The sequence below is a fragment of the Macrobrachium nipponense genome, chromosome 5, assembly GCF_015104395.2.
Source record: "Macrobrachium nipponense isolate FS-2020 chromosome 5, ASM1510439v2, whole genome shotgun sequence".
Lineage (NCBI taxonomy): Eukaryota > Metazoa > Arthropoda > Malacostraca > Decapoda > Palaemonidae > Macrobrachium > Macrobrachium nipponense.
In genome coordinates, this window is record NC_061107.1 from 59777310 (window position 1) to 59789809 (window position 12500).

The 12500-nt window shown below is 35.2% G+C and overlaps 1 protein-coding gene across 1 annotated transcript in view; it reads right to left on the reverse strand.

The window, feature by feature from the left end:
* The window catches only part of LOC135215364 (metabotropic glutamate receptor-like), a 1454460-nt gene that overhangs the window by 576914 nt on the left and 865046 nt on the right, over nucleotides 1-12500 (reverse strand). Inside the window, exon 4 of the mRNA XM_064249924.1 lies at nucleotides 3620-3802. Within this exon, the coding sequence (XP_064105994.1) occupies nucleotides 3620-3802 (183 nt within the window). The remainder of the gene's footprint in view (nucleotides 1-3619; nucleotides 3803-12500) is intronic.

Genomic DNA, 12500 nt, shown 5'->3' on the forward strand with positions numbered 1-12500 from the left:
CTAGAGCTTGGAGGTCTCCCATTACACCCACAATCACAACACGTTTTGTATTTTCAGATTGCACAGCATCTCTTTTATCCAAATTCTTACTGTTGTCTACAAATAAATTTTCAAGAATGGACATCAAATCGCTCTTTGAGGTAACATGATACACGGACCCATCACCTGCAAACATTGTTCCAACTGCTTCTAGTAGGTTAACATCTCTTGCTTTTGAGACAATCAGCAAGCTTCTTTAAGCTCAATAATCTCATTGTCACTCTTGAGTCTCACTTTAAGTCCTGCTGAAAACCACATCTGGAGCTTTTGCTTCTTCATTGAGGCCCAGAGATTCATTTGTCCTGTTGTTATCGTCTATTTAACAAAATGCACAAATTTCTCAGCTCCAATATCTGCACACTTGTTAACATCTGTCTGCATTTTGTCTGACATATCTGTTTTTGTGACTAAGTTGATCAGTTGATCATGCCCATCTTCAAATGGATTCATGAAAGATTCTATGCATTGTGTGAGGTCCTCAACATTCTGTTCCTGAAGCTTTAAATGTGCAGCTGTGTGTTCATGATGCAGCTTTGCTTTGCACGGGTATATACCAGCAATGTCCTGCACTTCCATTGCTAACCAAGCAAGTACAGGTGCTACAAGGAAGAATTTGGTGCGGGCAAACTCAATGAGTGATTCCAACAAGCCCCCAAATACTTTCATACACGTTCATGCTTTTCAAAATGGCGGCTGCTTTGTAAAACAAAAGGATTGCTAATCTTCATGTTACACTAGATGTCTGCCCGCAACATTTTTTAATGCATTTACTATAGAAAATAAGCAGTGGTAGCAAGTATAAATCTACTAGAACATTCCCAACTCGATTTCTAGTTTTTGAAAAATGTCGTAATGGCAGCCATTTTGAAAATCAATGTGGCGCCATATGCCAGCCCTGGGTGATCTCAGGCAACGAGTTTCTTGCTATTTGTAACCTATTTAAGGTACCAAATAGTTGCTACGCTCTAATCATTGAAGTCCCACGGGACTTAATACTTCAACATAAGTCCCTCGAGGAACTACTCTTAAGTTCTTGATTTCTTCGCACTTTTTGGGTACGCTTGTCACTGCAGAACGTACAGATTCAGACAAGGAAATTATGGAGCAATTCCCTACACCTGGAGCACGGTTTGAACCCGGTAAAGACCTCTACTAGAGTGAAGCATCATGAATATAATATACACAACTCAAATTTAATGTGTAACTGAAGTATCTTTTTTATGTAAGAGATTTTGACCGCACTATCGACTGGCATACAGCCAAGGAACTTTTAAAAGTTCATCATTGCACGACTGATTGTTAGTTGAAGGGCTGCCTTGATAATTCTTTCAGAAACATTAAATTGGCAATGAAATACCCTTATTTATCAAAATTTACATCTCCAATTGCTGATAGGACGAATGAAACCTTGATATCAATGAAAGATGAACTACGTGGTAAAAGCCTTATTGGAATTTTTTAACTTCTCCCTGAACAGATAAAGGATATTTGCAGACAATCTAACATTTACTCCACACAGACAAATCCAGTTTGAAGACCTTGAAACTCACTTTATTTGAAAAACTAAGCAAAGAAGAGGATTTGTAATCCAACAGTGTCTCGATTTTGTTAACAATGAAAATGCAGGAAACTACAGAGATGAGACGAAGGGAATTGGTATAGAGAAAAACAAACAGATTCTATTCCTGTTACCAACAGATAATAACAACCAAGTTTCAAAAGTGGTACATCTAGTATCAGTAACTTTGAGAACCCATATGACCATAAAATTTGTGTTGTTGATTTTTATTCTTCAAGTTTTAACCGGTTTGTACAAATGAAACAATTTGGATTGAGAACTACATGGAAAAATACGTTTAAACGGCCAAATGTCCTCTAAAAGATAAAAGAGAGTAAAGAACTAAAATAAGAAGATTGTGGATTCTGATTTTGATTACACATTTGAAGAAAAGGAACTTTTCATTTTGAAATGACATAACAAGAGCATTTTTACAATGTACCAACTTTATTAGAAATTCAAAAAAAATTGTCAAATAACCGTAGAAAAGAAATATTTGTTCTTCAACTATTACTCAACCCCAGTTCGTTTATATGTTTATTATAATAAGTATATAAACGAACTGGATGATTTACATTGACTTCATCGGAAGTATCTTATTTCTATTATATCTAAGAAGTGGTATTTTAGTTTATTCACAATTTCGGTGATATTTTGATATTTAATTCCTAAAGTATAGTTTTGCCCACTGGTAATCAGGATACAAGTCATTACTAGATTTTAGATAAGTTACAAGAGCTGCTTTGCAGCTTTCCTCCAGACTCGAATCCTTAAGATTCTGGACGGTCAAACGTATCATCTTTAAAGGTAATTCCAGAAATTCGATTGCCTTCAGCAGAACACGCTCTTGATCAAACAGAGGGTGGAAAGCAACGGAAATAAGCTTTTTGCAAGAAAACAAGTTTCAAAATAACGCCTAAAATGCAATGTTGGTCTCCACATAAGAGAACGTTTTAACAAATGACATTCAAAGTAGTTGTTCATTTTGATTAGTATATTGTAAAAAGACACCTTCTGTTATTCACCCTAGTTTTTAAAAATCATTTTCCAACCTATTACTCTATTTTGAGAACCTTGTTTCCTGAACATGCTATTGAATTTCTCACAAACTGGGCAGTACAATTTTGGTAACTGCATATTTTACCAAGTGCGTTTTGCTTGACGAATGAATTAAACATACTTAAGTAGTTTGTTAACTTACTTGTACTGATATCAGTGACCACCTCATATTGCTTTTCTTTGTAAAGTTTATCCTTAAAATTTCAGTAGCCTTAAGAGCATTATGATTAAAGTACGACATTTTTTATTATTCTTTTTTAATATATTTAAAATAATATATTTTCATATTCCGGACTCAATCGAATAGCGATTTATCGTTCGGAGAGAGATGGTAAGAAATATTGATTGTAAAATGATGGGTTGAGAATTATTGAATAATGAAAGGCAGTACATGGAACTCTTAACATCATTTTTCCGGAGACAGTAAAGTCACTGACAGTTTCATGAAAATACTGTCAAATATCCCAGAAATATTGTCAAGTTTCCCATACACTTCCTTCGTTATTCAGTAATTTGCAAGTCTTCATTAACAAGCAAGAATGCTGGATCTTTCTCTTTGAATGATAAAAGGCTTTCAATTTTTAATATTCTCAGCTTGTTTGATCACCGGCCTAGCATACGCTAATTAGTTCAAAGCCAAGATCCAAATGAAGAAACAAATGAAAAAAAAAAATCTAATGCCCATAGACAAGTTAAGAGGTATATGTATACATGTAAAAGAAAAAAATTACCTTTTGATTCTCGATACATATCTATATTTTCACCAAGGTGACTTAACATTCTCGTCGTGAAGTAAAGTTATGTTTCTGCATGTCTAAAGACGACGACTCTGAACAACAATTGATCAAAGATTTGGAGAGATAAGAGAAAGTAAACACTCTTGCGCGACAAATAAGTAGAACACATATATGCCTTATAGTTAGAATAGTATTTCATAGATTCTTGTGTCAACATATATCTTACCTTCGGATCCTGCTGATAACCAGACTCTGTTGTGATTCTTCTGTCCTTAGGGCACGCAAGATCACTACCAGGGGGCCCCAATTTACATCCAAAGAAAGTCTCCCAGTATTCTGGGAACCAGGGATTCCTTCTATTGCTGGCAGGCGTCAGTCTGGACATATACTCATCAAATCCTTTGACCACCTAAAAGAGTAGAGTATAGAGAATATATGATTTTGTCAATACACTCATTATTTCTTTATATTCATTTTGAAAAATAAAAAAGGTTGACAAAAAATATATGACTAATATATAAAGGTATAAGCCACGAAGGAAAGATAAACAATGGAGTTTCTGTTATCTTTCCTTCATGGTTATACCATTAATTATGGATTTATCACGTTCCAAACTTTCGTGATTCAGTTATACATATGAATAATATGCGTAAATTTCATCTGCACAGTCACATAGATTCATCCACAATCATGTAAATATAAAAGAATATATTCCCATGTACAAACACACACACACACACACACACACACACACACACACACACACACATATATATATATATATATATATATATATATATATATATATAATATATATATTAGTTACTTTTTTATTTCACCTCGCCTCCTTGGAATTTCAAATTTACTGTATTTGCTAGAAGAGCAGCCATTTTTACCCCCACCTTTACGAATTTGGGGATCGGCATGTCCGTCTGCCCCAAAGATTGAGGGGGGGGGGGGGGGGGGGGGGGGGGGGGGGGGGGGGGAGGGGTGGGGGGGGGGGGGGGGGGGGGGGGGGGTAATAAACCCGTTAACGACTAGAGACCTAGTGTAGGGTAAGAAGGGCAGGTCGTAAGGGTTATATGGGCTGCTGGGTAGGCTTTAGGTTATCCTAGCCTAAGATCTCTTCTCCCACAACTCTGGGCTGGCTGTGTTTTGCATCTTTCCAGAGAATGCCACAGGCCATGCTTTGAATCGAGGCCCCCCATGAATGCCCTGACTTCGTGCTCAGTTGACTCCAGTTCATCATCGCTGGTTAGAGCCCTCTTCAGACATCACTCTACACACGTAAACCAACTAAGGTACGTCTTGAAAGTGCAAATTCCAACCAGCCCCTATTTCTCCAAGACGAATCTTGCTATTTTCATTTTCAAATTTCCATTTTCTCACTCCTCTAACGAACATCCTTTGTCAACCCTCGTAAGCACGTGCCACCACTGTGACCTGTCCAAGATTAAGATCTTCATTGAGCATTTTATTTAAGTACTAGAGTCCTCCCCTTGTGTGAAATTAAAGATAAACACCCTCCATAGTGCATTAGCCGTAATATCGTGGCAGAAGTTTTGTCTTTATGTTGTGTCTAATTTGGAATTCATTTCCAGATTGCCACTGCCGACTCCATGCCTCCCTGTCTTCCTTGCGAGCGTTTTTATTACCGTAAAACAGAAATTTGGAAACCAGCTTTGTAGTAGATGTTGAATTTCAGCCATTTTTTCTATTTTGAAGGGTAAGAGTAATTCAGACAGTAGACGGCGCTCTATCCACGTGACCCATATGCCTTTCAGTAATCTCAGGCCATTCAATATTTTCTTTGCAAATATTAACTGAGTTTCCTGGTGACCTAAAGCATATAACAATCCCATAAACTCAAGGTAAGTCATAAGCTCTCCATTTTTTCCTCTTTCCCCTTACGTTATTGAGGGCTGTCTCAAAAACGTAATTTTATATATATATATATATTATCCGAGCTACAAATGTCCTTTAATATCTAATTAGCTCTACCTTGGAATTGATATGCTTTCATATAGGTAAACCGAAGGGGAACTTTTTAGTTGATAATAATTTCGTCCTCTCGTAGGTTCGAACCACCGTCCAGCAGACAGAAACGAAATCAAGACGTCAGTGATGTTATCAATTCGGCTAACAAGCGAGGTTAAAAGTTTATACCGATTCCGACCTCAAAAATCGCCGTCGAACTCGGTTATTCGTAATTAAAATCGATATCCAACCCCCTCTACAATGTTAACAAATTCGAACGTTTGACGATCATATCCACATTATGAATAATTATCACATCACCGTGATTCATACATATTCGAGCTACAAATGTCCTTTAATATCTAATTAGATATTAAAGGATATTTGTAGCTTGAATAATTTATATGAATCACGGTGATGTGATAATTATTAATATATATATAATATATATATATATATATATATATATATATATATATATATATATATATATATACCGTATATATATTATACATATTGAGACGAAGTGTCAAGTATCTGGTTACTACACTTTCAATCATAAAATAGTTATCTCACAACAGCCAGACACCTGAACCTTCACCACAGGTAATCCCTCAAACAACTTATGAACATTGCAGAAAATCAGACTAAGTTCATTAAAACAGGTGTGAGGTAATCTTACATGTAAGTGAATTAATTAAAGGACATCACACCCTCAATCAACAACGTTCAAGTCAATTTCACTGGTTCTAAATCACTTCAATTAAATTGAAGAAAAAAAAGCTCAATTCCCACTCTATATTTCTACCTAAACAAAATTAACACTACTGGTGAAAAAAAAAATAACACTTATAAAAAATTTTAAACACAAAAACGTAAATATATATACATATATATATATACATACATATATATATAGATATATATATATATATATATATATATATTATCTCAGCTACAAATGTCCTTTAATATCTAATTCGCTCTACCTTGGAATTGATATGTTTTCATATATGTAAACCGAAGGGGAACTTTTTAGTTGATATTAATTTCGTCCTCTCGTAGGTTCGAACCACCGTCCAGCGGACAGAGACAAAATCAAGACTTCAGTGATGTTATCAATTCGGCTAACAAGTTTATACCGATTCCGACCTTAAAAATCACCGTCGAACTCGGTTATTGGTAATTAAAATCGATATCCAACCCCTTCTACAATGTTAACTAATTCGAACGTTTGACGATCGTAGCCATATTATGAATAAATATCACATCACCGTGATTCATACATATTCGAGCTACAAATGTCCTTTAATATCTAATTAGATATTAAAGGGCATTTGTAGCTTGAATAATTTATATGAATCACGGTGATGTGATAATTATTCATTTATTCATATAGTATAATGATATATTATATAATTATTATATTATATAGTGAGATATATTATTATTATTATGTTATTATATGATATTAATATATATAGTACGTTATATATATATATATTAATATTATATTATTATATATATATATTATATACACGAAAAGAGAAGCACCATAGAACATACATATTGTGACGAAGTGCCAAGTATCTGGTTATTACACTTATCAATCATATAATAGTTACCTCACAACAGCCTTCATCACAGGTAAAATAAGACTCAATATTCTAAAGTCAATAGTGATCCCTTACACAACTTATCAGTATTGCAGAAAATCAGACTAAGTTCATAAAAACCGGTATGAATGTAATTTTATATGTAATTGAATTAATTAAGGGGCATCCCTCCATCAATCATGTTTAAAAGTCTATTTCCCTGGTTCTAACTCACTTCAATTAAATTGAAGAAAAACAGCTATATTTCTACCTAAACAAAATGAACTGTACTGGTGAAAAAAATACACTTATAAAAATTTTAAACACGAAAATTCTCTATTAAACTCAAAATTTATAAGTGAAATTCACAATCTCAGGAAATTTAATGTTGCTTGAAAACAACACAAAGTTTAATTAATTCTTGAATTATTTATTAAGTAAAATTTAATCAAAATTAATTTATCACAAAAATCCAGAAAATTAATCAATTAAGCAATTAAATTATTCAATTAAAATTATAAGTTTTAGGTAATAACTAAAATTTGGAAATTAATTCACAAGTGCTAAACAACAATAAAATTTGAAAAGAATAAGTAAATGCTAGCTTCAAAAATTCACTATATTCAAAAAATTCACCAAAGTACTCAAAACGTTCACCATAATATTCCAAAAAAGAAAAAGTACAATTACACTCTTGTACAATATTTGTTCAAATTCCACAATAAGCACTAAGCAATATTAAATAAATCTAAGAAATACGGAAACTAAAATTTTAGAGTGACCAATTACTAAGTATAAAATCTTTACGTTCACGTGAAATCAAAATCTCTCGTGCGAGGAGAGAGCGAGAGAGGGAGAGAGAGGGGGGTAGAGCAGCAAGTCTCAGAATGAGCAAAATCTCTCGTGTATGGTAACTAACTAGGCAAAACATTAAGGCCTGACTGGCTCCAATCATTTTGAACCCAAAGTATCTTTGCTAAAACGTTATAATTCTCTTTTAAAACAATAAATATAGAGAAAGTGGGATTACAATCATTAATAGCATTTATTATTACGTGATTTAAGACAATAAAAATCTTTTAAAATAAAAGATACGATTCTAGAATTTTCTCAAATGAAATTAAGTTTCGCCATTTCCTTGAGTGATGTCACAAACCTTTCCACTTCAAAATTAAAGTACTAAGGAGCCAACAAATTCTCTTTTGACAAATCGAGAGATATAAGAGCTAATTTACCATCTTCAACTACTTATATATAATGAAAGGTATCAGATGTATGTGAAAGGTTTTAGGCAGAACATAATGAACTTACGAAAGATGCTGCAATCTTCACGTGATTTGTCGACAAAGACAAGTCTGAAACAGGTCACGAGCGTCGCATGATTGTTTACAAAAAAGAAAAATTGGAACCACGCTATTTTCCTGCTTTGAACCGACAATGCTATTTTCTCTTTTTCTCAAATTCTACGTTATGCCTAACTTTGAAATTATGATATGCAAAATCTGAACATACATTATTAGAACATACTAACTCTAAGCAAAATAAGGAATCTGAAATATTGCAAAAAATTTTACAACACTTCATACAGTTACAGAGAGGATGATATGCAGTGCGAAACCAACAGCATATAAGAATATACGTATATATATATATATATATATATATATATAATATATATATATATATATATATATATATATATATATGTGTGTGTGTGTGTGTGTGTGTGTGTGTGTGTGTGTGTGTGTGTGTGTGTGTTGTGTGAAATTTTCATCAAACCGTGATTTATATAGAATCATTGGGTTATAAATGTGGTTTAAAATCCAATTCATACTGCTTCGGGAATATCCTCAAAGGGGAATTTTCACCGAAGGGTAGTTCATAAGTGATAAATGGAATGGTACGGAAATGTCTCAACAACAGTACTTTTCCAACTACTCCAGTCGACAGTAACCACTGAGCCATCAAGGGAGGTACAAGTTAATCCAGAATCTGTCGTACTTTTTTACACATCGAGAGTAAGGAAATTGCAGGACATTTGTAGCTCAATGGTTGTATATAAATCACGATACGATAAAAATCCTTAGAAAAAAAGATCTAGGAATTCCAAACATACCAATTAGGTATCATGGTGGAGGTGGGTTAATGCCAATGGTAGTACAAGTCCCATGCTCTAGATGAGTAAACAAGTACGGCGGATTTGGCATTAACTTATACCTCTCCTGATGGCTCTGTGGCTACCATCAACTGGTGGAGTCATTGGAGAAGTATTGTGTCGAGTTTCAAGACACTTCCGTACAATTCTGTTTATCACAAAAGTTCCACTTTGGTGATATTGCAGACGGTGCGTGAATTGGATATAAAACGAGTTTGTTCCAAATGTACCAATTAACTATCATGGTAGAGGAAGGTAAATGCCAACACTAGTACAATTTTGCCACTCTCGACTGGTAAGCAAGTGCAGCAGATTCGGCATTAACTTATAACTCTCCTGTTGGCTCAGTGGCTGAGTGATATTGCTTTGATCAGCATCTGCTAGCCAGCAAAGGTTCAAGATACATTCTCTTTCTCTAGCTCGCTTCTTCCTGTTTTCTATAGACCATCTCGTGACCTTGTGACAGTTCAATCAGCTGATCGACCTTGATAGTGGTTTATTGGGAATTAGTGCATGTATATTTTTTTTTTATTGCTGAATGATATATTATTACTTTTGTGTTGGTGGTTTGTATGGGCATAAATATATTGATGTTATTAAGGTCGGGACGAATCCTGAAGCATAAGAGTTCCCATAAAGAAGGCAAAATGGCCGAAGCAGGTACAAGTCAGAAGCTGGTGCATAAGATAACTAACATAAATGCAGGAGTTAGCCCTTTTTGAGGCACTGTTGATGGTATTCTGTCCCAACCAGTGCAAAATTTTATTGAGGAAGTGAATAACTACTTAAATGCCAAGGGAATTAAAGATCATGCAGAGGCGTTCACAGAGGCAAAAGCCTTGTTAGATTTCAATAAAGGGGATTTGTCATTTAGATGCCGTAGTTTTCAGTACACAAAATGTCAGTCATGGACCGAATTACAAACATTTATAAGGGCGGCTTATGGCTCAAAAGAACACGAAGATATGGTAAGAGATTTAAGGGGGTTGTTCAAAATTAGAAAAGTGACAACAAGCCTTATTGAGCACAGCTCAAAACTTTTTGACACCCAGTGGGAGAATGGATACAGAAATTGAGAAATTCCACATGGGTAAATGAGAATAATATCTCACTCGACAATTTACATAAATTGCTGCATTTCGCAATGCTTCTACACGACGTCCCGGACGCCATTGTAGATAGGTTTGATAAGAAGATTGAACCTACATCAGACGATGAACTAATTTATGCCCAAATTCAGAAACACATGTCCAAATGTCCCACAGTGGATAGTACATTTTTTAACAGGACCGGTCAAAGAAATACGATGCAAAGAGACTCAGATTTTCCTTCTCCCCATTTGTGTGCAAAAGTGGAATATAATAGAGGACCGATCGATCAAAAGCAACAGCAGTTGCATTGCTACAATTGTAATAAACCAGGGCACACAAAGAAAGTGGAATGTGCAAAAGTGTGGATCACTGTTGTCAGGCTTGTCCGTCTCAGATATTGAGGGATGCGAGACCTATACCTCAGAAATTCAGGAGTTATAATATGAGAACTTACCAGGCCGGTCACTAAAAAGGGCAAAGGGGTCGGCGAAATTTTTGGAAAACCGATCAACAAAAAGGGTACAGATGATTTGTACGTGCCATTGTGGTCTCGTGGGGGGGAGGCCCCAGAGCCCAGGCCGATAGTAAATGGAACAGTGGAGGATGTGAAGATCCCAATTTTCATTGACCCAGGGGCATCCATAAATCTTTTAGATAATAAGCTGTATCAGTCCATGTTCTCCCATTACCCTTTGAAACCTTCAACAGAGACGGTGTGTGATGTGCAAGCCCATAGATTAAACACCCTGGGTTTTGTTAGAATACAGTTTACTCTGGGTGATAGAATGTTAATAGAACCATTTTTGGTTATAAAAGGGGTTGCATTGGGCAACAGACTTTTATTGGGCCATCCTGCATGTAGAAGACACAGGATATCGGTCCATACAGGTGTTAGTGGTATAACAGTTGGAATACCTGGTGTTTTTATCCCTTATGAGGACGTAAGTAGAACTGAAAAGATGGGGAATACTGAAAATGGGTGCACTTTGGGCAGTGTTAATGGTAATGATACCAGGGATATGGGGAGCAGTGATACCAGAACCCACACTGATGATACGGGGAATAACAGCGGTGATGTCGGTGACGATAAACGGGATATTGAGAACCATGGTGGTAACAATTTTGGTGGTATGGGTGGTGATCCTGGTACTAATACTAATACTGATACTAGTACTGATACTAACAATGGGGTCTTGGTGGGTGAAATGTGAACCACAGGCGGTGATATTTGTGGAATCGTGGAACAGGGAAGTACTAACCACAAATATAAATATGTTATATCAGAGGATGTTGTTTAAAAAATATCCACAATTATATATAGAGGATGTTATTTTAAAATAATACCTAAATTAGATAGTTTCCTGTGATGTCTGTTTTGCGCTTCAGTAATAAAATCTTGAATACCTTGTTAACCAGTTTAATAAAGATAAACCTATCAATAATGGAAAATGATCCAAGTACATCAGCATGCAAGACAGTAAAAGTATTATTGTACGAATCACACTCTTTCTGTTTACAGGTAATTTCATAGGAAAGCAGATGTTGAGTGGTATCTTTATAAAACTGAGAATGATATAAAGACGACCTGTATACTTTGAACTTTACAAAATTGGGAACAACGTTATTGTTTTGACAGTATTGCAAAAATTCAAGATCCAACTTTGCTTTCTCCTTTTTTCTCTAAAGCTTCTCCAGCTTCCGACACTTTACAAGTAAAGAGGACCCATGCCGTGTTCTCACTAGTTGATGAAAGTGTGCAATTCCTCTTGTTTGTAGTTTTTTTTTTTTTATTTATGTAACTTGTGTTTTGACTTTACTTATTGCGTGTTTTAAATATGGTCTCCTTTTAAATTGACCTATAGATAACTATTGTTTTTAATTTTATAATATTTTTTAAAAAGTTTTTAAAAATTATTTTATTTACATCCATTGTAGAATTCCTTGAGGATGCAATAATGTATTGCGAAACGTCGGAATAAATGCCATAATGTCAAAATCCTGTGTGTGCCTGCCTGCCTTCATCTACATAGTGTGACTCTGCCGAGTGGCCTCCTGCTGATTTTGGCTATGTAAGTGCCTTCTTCAGAATTCTACTCTTCCTTGGATTATGGAGCTGAGCTGCTGGTTTTTCGTTATCCTGTTTTTGCCTACGAACAAGAGGAATTGCACACTTTCATCAACTAGTGAGAACACGGTATGGGTCCTCTTTACTTGCAAAGTGTATGAAGCTGGAGAAGCTTTAGAGAAAAAAGGAGAAAGCAAAGTTGGATCTTGAATTTTTGCAGTACT